The 16,163-nt window shown below is 48.4% G+C and overlaps 2 protein-coding genes and 3 non-coding genes across 6 annotated transcripts in view; all 5 read left to right on the top strand.

Annotated features, from left to right (window-relative positions):
- The window catches only part of Slc25a38 (solute carrier family 25 member 38), a 13,263-nt gene extending 10,041 nt beyond the window's left edge, over positions 1–3,222 (top strand). The window contains exons 6-7 of one of the 2 annotated variants that reach the window (XM_028767434.1): positions 1,173–1,339; positions 2,498–3,222. In XM_028767434.1, the coding sequence (XP_028623267.1) occupies positions 1,173–1,339; positions 2,498–2,620 (290 nt within the window). In that variant the 3' untranslated portion in view covers positions 2,621–3,222. The remainder of the gene's footprint in view (positions 1–1,172; positions 1,340–2,497) is intronic. The other variant, XM_028767435.1, reaches the window with a different exon arrangement.
- A 1,983-nt stretch (positions 3,223–5,205) lies between these two features.
- Positions 5,206–9,078, top strand: Rpsa (ribosomal protein SA). Its single transcript, XM_028767329.1, has 7 exons — positions 5,206–5,251; positions 5,878–6,044; positions 6,595–6,713; positions 7,641–7,886; positions 8,319–8,447; positions 8,552–8,717; positions 8,918–9,078. Exons 2-7 carry the CDS (start codon positions 5,912–5,914, stop codon positions 9,010–9,012), a joined length of 888 nt encoding a protein of 295 aa, XP_028623162.1. The 5' UTR covers positions 5,206–5,251; positions 5,878–5,911; the 3' UTR covers positions 9,013–9,078.
- On the top strand, positions 6,223–6,378 carry LOC114621201. Its single transcript, XR_003711397.1, has one exon. It is a non-coding gene; the product is annotated as a small nucleolar RNA SNORA62/SNORA6 family (small nucleolar RNA).
- Positions 6,788–6,990, top strand: LOC114621210. Its single transcript, XR_003711402.1, has one exon. It is a non-coding gene; the product is annotated as a small nucleolar RNA SNORA73 family (small nucleolar RNA).
- LOC114621203 lies at positions 7,937–8,085 on the top strand. Its single transcript, XR_003711398.1, has one exon. It is a non-coding gene; the product is annotated as a small nucleolar RNA SNORA62/SNORA6 family (small nucleolar RNA).
- Positions 9,079–16,163: the final 7,085 nt, after the last annotated feature.

Raw genomic sequence — 16,163 nt, 5'->3', positions numbered from 1 at the left:
TGTGTGTTCTGAGGGAAGAGGGGAGGCTAGGGGAGAGGCAAGTGTGTTGCCAAGGTTCTGCAACAACACTCCCGCACACATGACCTGAGGGACTCTAGGACAGAGCTTTGGAGTGCAGCCTGCGAGTCTGTTTTTCCAGTGTGTACTTGGTGTGATTTCCCCATCAGAGCAGTTTGGGAACACTGATAGCTGTGGACTTGAGGAAAAATATTTTCGCCTCCTTCCCTTTCTGTATTCCCTGTTCTTTTGAGGCCTTCATTTGGGTGGAGGTAGAACTGTAAACTTGAGGTGTTTGTTGTAGGCTTTTCTCACCTGTGAGCTTGTGGACCACACACGGACCATGCTTGTAGGTGGGGACCACACGGGCCAGCCTGTAGGTGGTAAATGCTTTCCACACAGAGCAGAGTTGCCTGAAACCCATTCTGCAGGATGACCTGAACTCAGTAAAGTATGTGGGCAACTGCAGAAGTGAACATACTACCCCAGGACTGCTCGTCAGCTGCAGTTAGAATGTATGAGGAGATTGGCTCCTCCCCTCAAGGATCAGGTGTGACCCTACGGCCTCATTTTGCAACAGAAATTTGAGACAGTAAGGAGACATAGAGTTGGTGTTTTGTTTTTGTTTTGAAGCCCAGCCTTACTCCGTCACCCTGGCTGGCCTGGAATTCACTGTTATCAACCAGGCTAGCCTCAGACTTTCAGAGGTCAGCCTGTCTTCATCTCCGGAGCACTAGAATTAAGATGAGTCACCAGGCTTGACCCATCTTGTACAATTAATACATGTTAAGTAAAAAAAAATTCCCACCCATTAGTTAGAGAAATCTCTTAAAATTGGAATTAATCAGTAATTTTTAAATAATGGAAATATATATTTAATCTTCTTAATGATAAAAATGCAAGTTTTCCTATCTAGAATCAGTAACAAGGTAAAGTCCACACCTGCACTGTTCAGTTAGAGGGTGTCCATACCAGCATTGTTCCAGTCAGAGGGTGTCTATACCTGCATTGTTCCAGTTAGGTGCTACACAGCTGTCAGTGACAGATACCATCATCCAGACACATCACAGACCTTGGTCAGGTCTGCTCTGAGCACACTATGTAACTCTGCCACTTCACCCTGTGTCTGAAGAATCTGAGTTTTGTAACCTTACGCTGCCCCTGTTCTGTTTCAGCCCAGCTGGATGCTGCTCTGATGCCCCTTGTTAATTTCAGCTGTGGGGTATTTGCTGGCATTCTGGCTTCACTGGTGACTCAACCTGCAGATGTGATCAAAACTCATATGCAGCTCTCCCCAGTGAAGTGTCAGTGGATTGGCCAAGTGGCCACTCTCATCTTCAAGGTAAGGCTGCAGAGTGTGTGCTGCTCCTGTGGTTGGGGATGTGTCTTGAGCAGCTGGATATACCCCGGCCAGTGTGTTAGCAACATTAGGGAGCATTAGAATTGTGCCTTCCCAGGGGCTGCAGCGATGGCTCGGCAATTAATGGCTCCTGCAGAGGATGTCACCTCTGACAGCCTGATACCTGGTTAGGCAGATAGCCCTTGTCTGTATTTTGTATGCTGCTTGGTGTTTGTTTACAGTGTATAAATGGTACAACTGGCTGAACAGTGGTGCACACCTGTCATCTTAGCTCTGAGATCTGTGGAAGCAGGATCATCTCAAATCGAGGAAATGAACCAGAACAGTAAAAACAGAACCACATACACACCAACCAAAACTGTACACACAACCCTACATTTCAACTAAGAGAGTTCCCAGTACAGAGAGCTTTTTAGCTATCTGAGTCTGGTTTTAATTGCTGGTACCCCAGAAGAACTTTGTAATGTTCTTTTAAAAATCCCTTTAATTTTATCTAGGTGTATGTATATATGTATGTATGCATGTGTGTACGTGTGAGCATGTGTGCCTGTGGTGTATGTATGCATGTGTGTATGTGAGTATGTGTGCCTGTGGTGTATATGTATGCATGCATGCATGTGTGTATGTGTGAGCATGTGTGCCTGAGAGGCTAGAAGAGGATATTACATTGCCTGGTACTGGAGTTAAAGACGACTGTGAGCTGCCATGTGGGTGTTGGGAAGCACACTCTGGAAGGGCAGCAAGATCTGTTTTTCTGGTTCTTAAATGTCCTTTTTTTGAGACAGGGCTTCTCTATTACATAGTTCTGCTGTCCTGGAACTTGTTATATAAACCAGGCTGGCCTTGAACTCAGAATTTGCCTTTGCCTCCTGAGTGCCAGGATCAAAGGTGTGCGCTACCACTGCCCACTCTAAATATTCTTTTTTTAAACTAAGAAGTTTCTGTAGGTAGTGCAGATCTAAAGGGGTGGGACCTCCACAGTTACAGTAAAAGTGGGGGTTCATTGGTTATTGCCTTGGGCCCATAGTTCATAGGTTTAGCATGACATTTCAACAGGAGTCTAAGGTGGAGAAGCACCTGTCTGGTGCTGGTGTCACTGCTGCTTTCCTTCTAAAGGCTTCTCTCTCGTTTCCATCACAGAACCATGGGCTGCGTGGCTTCTTTCATGGCAGTGTTCCCCGGGCCCTCCGTAGGACGCTGATGGCCGCCATGGCGTGGACTGTCTATGAAGAGATGATGGCCAGGATGGGCCTGAAGTCCTGAGCAGAGGGCTGGGAAAGGAAGACCTGCTGGTTCCTGCTGGTTCCTGCTATGAGCTGCTGTCGCTCACTCTCCTGGAGTCAGCAGAAGAGTGTGCTGTCTGAAGAGCCAGGCACACGTGCTGTTGCCTTTAGTCCTGCATTCAGAGAGAGTAGCTGGGTGGCTGGAGCCTCAGGCGTGGAGTTGCCAGTGCCTGTCACTCCATGCATACTCCCCATCAGTGCTACATCAGTGGAAGTTGACCATGGCTGCCCCAAAAGGCTACTTGAGAGGAGGCCTCTGCAAGGTCGCTGTTTCAGCCACCTGCCTACATTACAGGGTGCCTTAGAATGCTGGTAACGAAGGAATCCCACAACAGAGAAGGTCTGAGGGCAAGAGTCTCAAGTTAGGGAAGATTGGACCTGAGAGAGCTGTGGTGGACCAGTGAGATGGCTCAGCAAGGGAAGGTGCTTGTCAGAGGCCCGCGCTGGCTCGCCGGACCCAGGAGGGGAGGAAAGAATTGCTGCAGTTTGTCCCTTCACTTCCTCCCGTGCATTGTGGCAAGCACCCAGACCCAATAAACAAATAAATAAATACTTTTTTTAAATAAAGACATCAGCAGGGTGGAGACTGTCTGTGACAAAAACAAAACAGAACTAAAAAAACCAAGACAGGCATTAGTTTTGTTCCTAGGGAACCTCCTGTAGGCCCCAGAAAACGAATGGAACGGTCCTTCTGAGGCTTCAGAAGTACTGTTGTAATCTGTGCTGTTCTCATACTTTCCATAATTAGAGTTCAAATGAATACAGTAGAGCACTTTGATTGACAGCAGTTTGAAAAACAGACACCATAGCAGAGGGGGCTGGAGAGATGGCTCAGTGGTTAAGAGCACTGACTGCTCTTCCAGAGGTGCTGAGTTCAAGTCCCAGCAACCACATGGTGGCTCACAACCATCTGTAATGGGATCCGATGCCCTCTTCTGGTGTGTCTGAAGACATCGATGGTGTCCTCACATACAGAAAATAAATAGGATCCAGCCATTAATTCCAGCACTTGAGGGAGAGGCAGGTAGGACTCGAGAGTTCCAGGTCAGCCAGGGCTACACGATCAAACCCTGTATTTATTTATACATATAAAAGTGATCTGGCTGGTAAGCCTAACCAGTATGTCTCACTCCTTGAGCTCCACAGCAAAGTAGCTTTAGGGTGACTTAATTTTTGACCTGCCATGGAAGTCCCTAAAAACTTAACTTTTAAAAACAGCTTTGGAGCTGAACGTGGTGGCACATGCCTTTCACCCCAGCACTCAGCAGGCAGAGGTTGGAAGATCTCTTGAGTTCAAGGCCAGCCTGTTTTGACAGAGCAAATTCTAGGTCAGACAGGGCTCCACAGAGAAACCCTGTCTGAAAAACCAAAGGAAAACAAATGTGCCTTTAGTTTATGTATTCAAAGAGGCTTCGTACTTGTTTGAAGCCCACAGTTTGGTGGTTTGGGCCTGGATGTGTGGCTGAATGTCGTGCTAATTAATAAATGCAAGCTTCTGGGTTCATCTGTATCAGATCTATCATCTGGTCTATCAGCATCAGAGCAAACAGGAAATACTGTGGTCCAGTGTGGGATGCAGGCTTGTCATCCCCTCTCTGGGAACCAGAGACAAAACTGGAAGCCCAGTCATCCTACACTTGTGAGACCCTGTCTAAAAGTGTAGCCATGACCCTAAACTAGTTTTAGAACATTTCCACCCCGCTCCCTCCACCCCACTGCCCACGTTAGAGCTCATGCACACTCATAATCCTCATTCCCAGACCCGCCAATCACTTTCTGTTCTTTTTCTTTTTTCTTTTTTTTTTTTTCCGAGACAGGGTTTCTCTGTATAGCCCTGGCTGTCCTAGAACTCACTGGGTAGACCAGGCTGGCCTCGAACTCAGAAATCCGCCTGCCTCTGCCTCCCAAGTGCTGGGATTAAAGGCGTGCGCCACCACCGCCCGGCTTTGGAAGCCTGTTTTTTACTTAGCTGTGGTGCTGATAGTGTCACAGAAATGGGGAGAGTATACTGCCCATGCCCTAGGCTGCCTGTGAGGGAAAGTAACCTTGTTTTCACTGACCGTCATCTTTTGTACCATAGGACCTATTTATCCTTAAATGGCTGCATAGCATTCCACTTGACAGAACAAACTTACTAACACAGGCCTGATTTCTCTTTCTCTCTGTCTCTTTCTCTACTCTCTCTCTGCCCCACTCTCTCTTCTCTTCTTTCTTCTCTCCTCCCCCCCTCTCTTTCTCTCCCCGTCTCCGCCCCCGTCTCTGTCTTTCGTTCTTTTGGGGGGTTTTCGAGACAGGGTTTCTCTGTGTAGCCTTGGCTGTCCTGCGGGCTTCCTACCCTCAGTCCATCAGCTATTTCCGGACCGCGGCATAAGCGGCGATTGGAGCCCGGCAGGCGCAGGCCACTTTAACTTCCGCTCTGCGCGTGAGCTAACGCGGGCCCGCTTGCCGAATCTGCGCGTGCGCCACAGGCTCTCTCCAGAGCGGAAGTTCTGCCCTCTTTTTGAACAATCTGCTTTGCTATTGGCTGGCTGTGGATTATTTAAGGACGTCATTTCCGGTCGCCAGTCCTTTCCGCGCTACCCGGGGACGGGTCCATACGGCGTTGTTCTTGGTGAGTCTCGCGTGGGGCCTTCAGCGCCACCCGACGCCGCGGTCTCGAGCTTCCCGCTCCGTGGATGGCCGCGGAGGGCGACGAGGCTGTGTGTGCGGGAGCGGCTTGGTTCCCGGCGGCGGCGCCACGTGGTAGCCCGTGGTGAGGTGGGGCGGGCGCTACTCCGAGGCCCTTCTGCGGTTCGCACCAGGCACGAGGGGCCTGTCGGCAAGATGCTGGTGAAAGTGCTTCTGAGGCGCATAGAGATGGGGCGGGAACTGCCGGTCAGTCTGGAAATACAAAACCCGAAGCACCCCAGACATGGCTGTCTTTGCACATCGTACAGAGAAGAAACTATCCTTTAATAAATATCTTTTACTTAGTGTGCCTGTGGAAGCTATAAGGGCCAACTGGCCAGTTTTTGTACATGCTAGTGCTTTTTCTACTGCTGCCAAAGCCACTTAGTGATTAGGTGGCTAGAAAAGCTGAAAGAGACGGAGGAATAAGAATACAGGCATCTTTACTCCGTTGATGTGCCGAGCCTGGTGGCATACGCCTTTAATCCCCCTCTGGGGAGGGAGGCAGGATAATCTCGTGGGTTCTAGTCTCAGAGGAAAAGAAAAACAAATGAATTATTTCTTTTTTAGGTTCCCATCGTAACTTAAAAGGGAAACTTACACAATGTCCGGAGCCCTTGATGTCCTGCAGATGAAGGAGGAGGATGTCCTCAAATTCCTGGCTGCAGGAACCCACTTAGGTGGCACTAATCTTGACTTTCAGATGGAGCAGTACATCTACAAACGGAAAAGTGATGGTTAGTTGCCACTTTTGATAGTTCCTGACTGGTGTTCTAGTGTGTATAGTGTTGGTACTGAATGTTTGGTGTTTGGAGGAATACCACTCTTACCTTGTGCGTTGTATCCAAGAGGATGTTTGGGAAGGAGGCCAGAGGACATGATGGATGACTGACTGAAGGGAAGAGACAGACTGAACCTGCACACTGTTAAAGCTCGGAGTGGAGGCCAGTCTAGGCCAGTGAACTTCTGAGTGTCGGGAGTGTGCTACATTGAACTTATGGCAGGATTTTCGCTAACACCAGTAGAGCTTGCCTCTATGACTGGAGTTTGGTAGTGGTCGCTGCCACATAAGTACACTGCCTTCCTGCAGTGTGTCTGCAAGGCTATGAGGTCAGCAAACCTGTTTGGGACACCCACTTTAAATCCACTTGTTGCCACCGGTTGTGGTGGTTCATACCTTGAATTCTAGTGCTCAGGCAGTCGGGTAAATCTCTGATCAGCCATGTCTGAAGAGTGATTGCCACACTGTCTTGGAAAGCTCTCAAAGAGTTCCATTTGCTGGCCTAGGTATCTACATCATAAATCTGAAGAGGACCTGGGAGAAGCTGTTGCTTGCAGCTCGGGCCATTGTTGCCATTGAGAACCCTGCTGACGTCAGTGTCATCTCCTCCAGGAACACTGGCCAGGTTTGTGGAGTGGGCTTGAGTTTGGTTTGGGGGCAGTAAGCCACAGAATACATTGGGAGTACATAGCAAAGGACCCAACGTGGATAACCCAGGAGGTCACTCTACCTGGGCTCTGTCCTAGTGGCATAGGGGAGCATAGGCATTGCCCAGTGATGTACAATCCCTTTCCACAGCGTTGGAGATAAAGCTGGGCTTTGTGCTCGCACCTGCATATTCCTACAACTTCTCAGAGTCCTGTGGACAATGACTGAGGAGGCAAACCATGCAGGAAACAATCCTCTGTCACCTCGGTCTGTGTGGCAGACAGTGCTGTGTGTTTAAGAGGAAATTGTTGCTGACTTTAAGGAAAAGGCAGTGTCAGCCACAAAATAGCTAAGTTAAGAGTCTTTGCTAACTTGAGTATATCGGTTGTAAAATAAGAGATACAAAGTGTTGAGAAAATATTTTTGGTATGTGCTGGCTGAGTTGGTGAAGAGTCAATTCATGATGCTCCAGATCAGTTCCATCCATGGTTTAGTTCAAAGGGATCCAGTACCAGACCTCCATGTATGCTGGTGATGTGCCTATATTCACTACTAGCAAACCACTCCTATGTTAAAAAGAACTATGCACTAGAGAAAAGGGAGGGATGATGTGCTTGCTCTGTGTTCTGGTAAGTTTGTCCAGAAGTCAGAGGTGTTTGCTGTGTACCCATAACTGTCCTGTGAGGGTCTTGGGGCATATGAGTCACCAACAGTGACCTGCTTCATAGAGGAATCTGTGCCTCAAACTAAGGAGTTGGTCATGTAAGTGTTAACAATTAGCCTATGAATGCTTCAACAAACTGCTACTTTGGTGCTTTGGTATTTGATAGGTGACTAGAAGTGGGTATCGTCAGTTTCCTTGGGAAAGCATGCATGATAATGCTGACTCAATCTCCCTCCAAAGCGAGCTGTGCTCAAGTTTGCTGCTGCCACAGGAGCCACTCCAATTGCTGGCCGCTTCACACCTGGGACCTTCACTAATCAGATCCAAGCAGCCTTCAGGGAGCCACGGCTTCTAGTGGTGACTGATCCCAGGGCTGACCACCAGCCCCTCACAGAGGCCTCTTATGTCAACCTGCCCACCATTGCTCTGTGTAACACAGACTCTCCCCTGCGCTATGTGGACATCGCCATCCCATGCAACAACAAGGTACTTGGTCTTACAGAGTTGATGAAGGCACTGGGAAGCCTTCGCGGACCCCTGCACATTGTTAGAGCTTGGAGTTGAGGTCACATGCTGGTCGATGAACTCACAAGTGTAGGTAGTGTGCTAAACGAGTGGCAAGGTTTTCGCTAACACCCCTCTCTGGTCCAGTGAGTGGGGTTTGATAGTAACCTTTGCTACAAATTTGATGTGTGAACTATGGGCCTGTGTGTTCTCTCAAGTGAATGTTATGAGAGTTTGTTGTGTTTGGTGGGAAGGAGGGGTCATTGTGTGCCTAGTGTATTCCTGTACCTGGGGTAATGAGCTGCCATGTGGGTGTGTAAAAATCTAAGACTTGGTACAAAGGGGCCCCTGGCAAGGGGCGGCTGAGGTGAGTGGGGCCTGGCTTGTGTTTAATGACTGCCCTCCTCCTTGCAGGGAGCTCATTCAGTGGGTCTGATGTGGTGGATGCTGGCTCGGGAAGTACTCCGCATGCGAGGTACTATCTCCCGTGAGCACCCATGGGAGGTTATGCCTGATCTTTACTTCTATAGAGACCCAGAGGAGGTAAGGCTTACTCTATTAAATGCTAGTGGCTACTAAGTGGATGGGGCACCTTGGTCTGGTTCAGCGAAGCTAAATTTGTCCATTCTGTGCTTTTAAAAAACTAGATTGAGAAGGAGGAACAGGCTGCTGCTGAGAAGGCTGTGACCAAGGAGGAATTCCAGGGTGAATGGACCGCACCAGCTCCTGAGTTCACTGCTGCTCAGCCTGAGGTGGCTGACTGGTCTGAGGGTGTGCAGGTACCCTCTGTGCCCATCCAGCAGTTCCCCACGGGTGCGTAACAAGGCTAGGGCATCAGACTGCCAGGGAGCTTACAGTGTGGGCTATGAGCTTTTAGTGGCCATGAGTGTGCTGTTCTGACTCTGGGTGCAAGGGTGGATGCATTATGTCTTGACATGTTGCTCTTGGGGAGATTTGGGAAAAGTTACACTCTGTTCCTAGAGCTGATGACTTTTTTTGTACTTCCTTAACAGAGGACTGGAGTGCGCAGACAGCCACTGAGGACTGGTCAGCAGCTCCCACAGCACAGGCCACCGAGTGGGTTGGAGCCACCACTGAGTGGTCCTGAGCTGCTCTGCAGACACCTGAGCAAAGGGAAAAAAGGTGGAAGGAAAATAAAGTTCCCAAAAGCTGCCTTGTGTGGTCTTTACTGCAGACTATACCTGGATTGGTGTTTGGCTATAGAACAGTGGCATGAGCGGGGGCTGGGGGGCGTTTCTCTCCAGGTTCTGCTCACCTGTTTGTTTTGTGAACACAGGCTTTTTAATGCAAAACGCAGTAACACTAATATTCTATAGATATTGATAGGCACCTTTGACATTAGCTTTACAGTGATGAGCTACTTGGTGCCTCTGGAAATTTCATACATGTGATCTAGATGGGGTCTCTGTTCTGTCATGCCTCAGATCCTTCTGCCTCCTGAGAGAGCTTGTGCTACTGAACTTGGCCAGATTTTATGTCCCAGGAACAAAGTCAATACTAATAGCCTCAGGAAGTGGTTGGGATTGCCAGATGACATTCTGTGAGTTGCAGTGAGAGGTGGAGAGGTGGCATTTGCAAAGGTGGAACACTCGGGACCCTTCCAAATACTTGGGACAGGTGTAGTCACTGCAGGGCTACCAAATATTTAAAATCACCTCACCTATTTGTAATTTGTTTCTACATGGGACAGTGACATTTTCTGGAAGCTCTTTGCCGTTTGTTTGCCTTTTCGTTCTTCCCTTGACTTGAAGGTTCAGTATTCTTGTTATGAACAAAGTCAGCTTTACCATTTTGCTATTTAGCAATACATGCTAAGGGCAAGCCCCATCTCCTGCACTAAACCAGAGGGTGGGATTGGACAGTTAGGAGCCATCCTCTAGGAAGTACTCTTAATTCAGAGAGAAAACGGGTATCTGTTACGGTGGTGAGTAGACAACCAAACATTTCCTATCGTATGAGGTTTAAAACAACATAAAAGGGTTCTAGGAGAGAGACTTCTAGTTAGCCACAGAGGAAATTTCCAGTGAGAAGGAAGTCTCAACCATGTAGGGGTTTTTGTACTTCTACTCTTTAAGATCATAATGGCCAATCCTCTCCATAGGAGCACACAAAAATCCTGAGGTTAGGAGGTATTGGGGAGAGAACAAAGGCAAGTCTCTCGGAAGTTGATGGCTACAAGAAGGAAGTCCCTGCCTTTTACACTTTACAGCCCAGGTTAGACCTCAGACCATCTCAAGCAGGACAACTAAAGTCTAGATAAATCGAGTCTGAGGCCCATCCAGGATGAGCCAAGCTAAACCCCACTGCCATGTTTTCCTAGGTTTTGCATTTCAGTTAAGACAAATGGCTATTTAACATAGTGCTGTAATTGAAGAGGAAATAACTATGGGGAATGGGCAAGATATAAACAGGAGAACGTAGAAAAGCAGGACTTTTGACAGCTTCTGCCCTAGGATCTACAAAGGACATCTCTAACAAGTCAGCCACAAGGCACGGGTTTGGTGCAGGTGCACAACGTTGCTGGCCTTTCTCGGACAGCAGTGCCACTCATGCTTTACTTCCTGTTGTCTCTGAACTTGGGACTGTCAAGTAAAACTTAAATGGGGCAGGGAGATTCCAAGTGTCGGAATCTTATGGACCAAGACATTGGTAGGCTAAAGATATAGCATGGAGGAATTTAGCAGAACCAGAATAGTTTGGTTCTCAAGCATTGGTCGTAGGCATGGAACTGGTAGATTTAGAACAAAGCTTTTTCGTCCTTGGCCAGGATGAGCCTGTGCTGGGAGAGGAAGAGGTGGGGGAGCTGCTGGAAGAGTCATCTTCTAGGATTCACTTTCTGAAGATGGGCAGAGGTGCTGGGGTCGGGGGCTGGGTTTATGCTCTTTAGGGCATGAATTCTTGGGCAGTTTCTTTGTAGAACACATGCCAGGAGTTGCACTGCAGACAGAATTCTTGCAGACTTGACCATCCCTCTCGTTAATTCCTGAACTCAGATGTGGGAGGGCCTCTTCCCATGGGCTTAATTCTGCAGCAACATTTCAGATATAGGCCATGGGGTGTGTGAGCGTCAGAAGATTGGTCCTCTTGAGTCCTGCTGTCCTCCAGGCTCCCACGTGGGGTGATCTTAGTCAAGAGCCTGGATCCATGCCTGCAGAGGGGAAGGAGAAGGGTGAGAGTGGAAGGACAAAGCTAAAGAGTCTCCAAGTGACACTTGTAAAGGGCCGTGTTAAAAAGTGCTGACTTGCCGGGCAGTGGTGGCACACGCCTTTAATCCTAGCACTTGGGAGGCAGAGGCAGGCAGATTTCTGAGTTCGAGGTCAGCCTGGTCTACAGAGTGAGTTCCAGGACAGCCAGGGCTACACAGAGAAACCCTGTCTCGAAAAACAAACAAACAAACAAACAAAAACAAAAAAGTGCTGACTGGCCGTGAGTGGCTCAGCAAGGTGCCTACCATGGACCTGAGTTCTGCCCTCAGAACTTTAGGATGGAAAGAGACTGGGTTCCTGCAAGCTGTCTTCTGACCTCACATGAACCCCATGATTTGAAAAAAAAAAAAAAGTACATATAAAATATATATAAAAGACTTCTCTTTAAAAGCCTCACTGGGCTTCCTCCAGACTCACAATATGGTCAAGTGATAGGAGTTGGGGTGGGAAGGGACCACAGAGATTTGAACCAGGTTTGCAGGTCATAGGTCTTCCTGACACCAAATCCTAGCTCAGGCTTCCACAGGCTTAGAGGTCCTGGGGTGGGCTATGTGGCCAGAGGCAGAAGGAAGCTTGGCTGGGAGCTGTGTGGTTGCCCATGGCACCTTTGGTACCTGGGTCTTCTAGGGGTGGTTTCTGTGTCATTTTATCCAGATAGCCAGGGTGTTATGAACTTGGGTTTATAGAAACACCACCCAATCGACCACTCTATAATTGTATTGTTTGTCACATTGGCCTCACTGTTCACCTGTCAGTAACGACAAGCGGAGCATCAGGATCTGAGTGTCCACACACCTGTCAGTAACACCCATGAGTGGAGACAAAGGTCATGCTTGTCGGCAGCCTAGGGAACAAAGACAACATTTCTGAACAGCACTGCCATGATAAAAGGGAGGTTCCCGGCTAGAAGATAGCTAATGGTCAAGCGTACTTGCTCTTGCGGAGGGCTATAGCTCCAGCTCCGGGGAATTTGATGGCCTCTACTGGCCTCAGTGAGCACTAGCACAATGCTTACATAAACACATGTACACACACACACACACACACACACACACACACACCACACACCTACCTGACACAGCACCACTGGCCTAGGCCAGGACTTCGCGGGAACAAGACGCATTGCTGGCTCAAGCTACCTGGATTGCCGTTCACAGAGTGCATCGGCAGTCAGAGGTATTTGGCCAGTCAGAGATCTCTAATACTGTAGCCTGTGTTCATACAGATCCGGAAACATCCACAGTATGACGGGAAACTGAGTCCAACCCAAGGCCTCATCCTTCCGTTGATGCAGCAGCCCACTCGCAGGGGCCTCCTGGATCTGCGCAGGCAAGTTCCGGGACTTGGAGACTATCTGAACCCCATGCTGGTCGGGCTTTGCTGAGTCCCGGGCCTGGTGCTCTGTTCCCTGGATGCTCTCGCCCATCAGCTCCGGCTCCACAGTTGGGTGGGAAGTTGGATTGGTCCTCACCCTACGAGGTTCTAGGTTGGGTGGAGGCCACAGGGGCTGGACTTTTTGGTGGGTGTGTGTCTCCACTGTGCCTGCTCCTTGGCTCCCACTTTCTGGCCTCTGTTGTCCTGGGTGATCCACCCAACCACACCCTTGGCCTCCCTCAGGGTTCCATGCATTCCTGGTGGCCCCAAACCAGCCCGCTCCCAAAGTCTCCAAATTGATCCTAAGAGTTCCTAACCTGTCCCCAACGGTTTCTGCCAAACCCCAAAGCCCCAACAGCTCCCAGACTGTCCTCAAGGCTCACTGGTCAGCTTCTGACCGCCTGAAGCCTATCCCCAATAGCCATCAGTTCCCAGCTACACCCTTCTGTCCCCAACTGTCGCAAGCCTGTCCCTAACGGCCGCAGTCAACTCAGACCCCAGTCAATTCCACAGTCTCCACCCTGTCCCTCGTGTCCTCCAATAAATGCACCCTCCCCCAGCCAGTCCATAGTGGGCTCGGTTGACTTCAAGGGCCCGCAGGCTTCCCCGCAGTGCTCCTGAACACCCTTCCCCACCAAGGGTCCTCAACTGTCTCCTCAAGATGCCAGCTAGACTTTAGCCTACCTGCCTTAGAGGTCCCTTGGGTCCAGATGCCTTCCTGGAGGAGCTCAGGGTGTTACCAGTGAAGAGCTGGGTTGGGCCAGGAGCCGCTGAGGGAAACAATGTGTGAAGGTCCCTGAAGGAGCGATGGAGTCTGAGAAGGAATTTGGAGCTGAGCTGAGGTTCTGACACACAGCTGGGAGGAAAGTAGAGGCAGAAGCCACCAAAAGACCAGCAGATGAGTGACTGGCGTTGTGGGGAATCGAGAAAACAAGTCCAGACAAGTGGAGGATGGGATTTCCTTTTTTTTTTTTTTTTTTTTTCTGAGACAGGGTTTCTCTGTGTAGCCCTGGCTGTCCTGGAACTCACTCTGTAGACCAGGCTAGCCTTGAACTCTCGAACTCAGAAATCCGCCTGCCTCTGCCTCCCAAGTGCTGGGATTAAAGGCGTGCGCCACCACCGCCCAGCGAGGATGGGATTTCCAAGGAGTGTCTAGATGATTTAGGCAGGAGGGAGGGTGAGTTGTACTAGGGGTGCCTCCTGTGTGGCCGGCCCTCTACCTCCTTTAAGGGCCCTGTGCCCGGAAGCACCACTCACACCTCTGAGTATCTGTCTGTCTGTCTGTCTGTCTATCTATCTATCTGTTTATTTTTGTTTTTCGAGAAAGGGTTTCTCTGCATAGTCCTGGCTGTCCTGGAACTCGTTTTGTAGACCAGGCTGGCCTAGAACTTAAAGATGACCTGTCTCTGCCTCCTGAGTGCTGGGATTAAAGATGTGTGCCACCACACCTGGCAGTATTGTTATCTTTTTAATAACATGAAATGTTATTAAATTTAAATTTTTATTTATATTACTATATCAAATATTATTTAAAATTTATATCTTTACATGTGTTTAAATTCTATTCATATTTAAATTTATTATATTATATATTAAAAATTTAAATTTATATATAGTATATATATATATACATGTACATATTTTTTTTTAATGCAGACTTAAGAGGCAGTTGCGGCCACTTTCAGGTTTGTTCATTGCTGGAGAAGTACTGAGGAATGGTCAGAGGAGTCTTCCTGCAAGCCTGCACCGTCTGCTGCCTGCAGCTGACTCAGCCAAAGACTCCTAGGCCAGGATATGGACATGAGCTTTGTATCTAAGGAGCGTCTCCAGGTGCATCTGAGCCTTGGCATTGAGAGTGATAGTTAGTGTCTGTCCTGTGATTGACAGGCACACAGATGACATTTAGTCCTGCTCCTCTGGGTACAGACATTGTGCAGCCCCCTGGACTTATAAAATCGTCGAGAGGCTGTCTCCCATGTAAGTGCTGGGAACCAAGCATGGGCCCTTTGCAAGAAAAGCCAGTGCCCTTAACCTCTGAGCCATCTTACCAATCTTACCAGCCTCAAATTATATATATATATATATATATATGGAGAGAGAGAGAGAGAGAGAGAGAGAGAGAATATAGTATGTATGTAAATGGTCTTAGTTACGGTTTTACTGCTATGAACAGACACCATGACCAAGGCAACTCTTATAAAGAACAACATTCAACATTTAATTGGGGCTGGCTTACAGGTTCAGAGGTTCAGTCCATTATCATCAAGGCAGTAACATGGCAGCATCCAGGCAGGCATGGTGCAGGAGGAACTGAGAGTTCTACATCTTCATCTGAAGACTGCTAGCAGAATACTGACTTCCAGGCAGCTAGGATGAGGGTTTCAAAGCCCACACCCACAGTGACACACCTACTCCAACAAGGCCACACTTCCTAGTAGTGCCACTCCCTGGGCCAAGTATATACAAACCATCACGTAAATATATACACATATATATTTTAAAATTTCAAATTATTATTGCACTTCAGATGGATTTCACACTGCAGCCCATGCTGCACTGGAACTCATGGCACAGCCCATGCTGGTCTGAAATGTTCTATGTAGCTCAAGCTCGCTTTGAACTTGCAGAACTGGTGTTTCAGCCTCCTGAGTGCTGGGGTTGAGCTGGGGTTGAGTTGTCCCATCAAGTCTCATCTGTTTGCTTCTTTTTCTTTAACACAGCAGCTTTGGGGGGCGGGATATGGGCATTAACATGTATGATGTTTCTTTACCACTTAAATTAAAAAGTGTATGTTTCTCTTTTGTTTTCTTTTTTTTAAAAAACAGGGTCTCACTATTAGCCCCAGCTGACCTGGAACTCACTTCACTATGTAGACCAGGCTGGCCACAAATTCACAGACATCCACCTGCCTCTACCTCTCTGGTGCTGGAATTAGAGGTGTGTGCTACCACACCTGGCTTTAAAATGATGTGAACTGATTGTGTGTTTGTGTGCACAAGCCAAGATGACAGCCCCAGTGTCATGAACTGATTGTGTGTGTGTGTGTGCACAAGTCGGACAGTAGCTCCAGTGTCAGGAGCTGATTGTGTGTGTGCACAAGTGTGCACAAGTCAAGATGACAGCCTCAGTGTCATCACTCTGATGACATCACTTTTTTTGACAGAGTCTCTAGGACAGTGATTCTCACCCTGTGGATCATGACCCCTTTGGGGGTCAAAACCCTTTCACAGGGGTCCCTTAAGACGATCAGAAAACACAGATATTTACATTATGATTCATAACAGTAGCAAGATTACAGTTGTGAAGTAGCAATGAAAATAATTTTATGGCTGGGGGGTCATCCCAACATGAGGAACTGTATTAAAGCGTCACAGCATTAGGAAGGTTGAGAAGCACTGCTCTAGGTGGTCTAGGTTTCTCCAAATAGGTTAGCTAGACTGATGACCATCAACCCTTAGAGATCCTCTTGTCTCTGCTTCCCCAGTGCTAGATTACAAGTGTGTACTACTGTGTCTAGATTTTTTTTAAAAAAGGATGTGTGTGTGTGAGTGTGTGTGTGTGTGTGTAATATCCAATGTTCACTTCAGGCCTCCTAGGGACCTGCATACACTTACTTGGTGCACATTCCCCCCCCCCAAAGTACCCACACATAAAAATA

The sequence above is a fragment of the Grammomys surdaster genome, unplaced genomic scaffold (assembly GCF_004785775.1).
Source record: "Grammomys surdaster isolate TR1022 unplaced genomic scaffold, NIH_TR_1.0 172, whole genome shotgun sequence".
Lineage (NCBI taxonomy): Eukaryota > Metazoa > Chordata > Mammalia > Rodentia > Muridae > Grammomys > Grammomys surdaster.
This window is presented reverse-complemented; position numbering and strand designations above follow the sequence as displayed.

Bases quoted from the DNA above. Each gene is read 5' to 3' on its own strand.
- Rpsa (XM_028767329.1), top strand. From the start codon at position 5,912: ATGTCCGGAGCCCTTGATGTCCTGCAGATGAAGGAGGAGGATGTCCTC. The intron at 6,045-6,594 runs GTTAGTTGCCAC...TTGCTGGCCTAG, and splicing joins CTACAAACGGAAAAGTGATG to GTATCTACATCATAAATCTG. The intron at 7,887-8,318 runs GTACTTGGTCTT...TCCTCCTTGCAG, and splicing joins CCATCCCATGCAACAACAAG to GGAGCTCATTCAGTGGGTCT.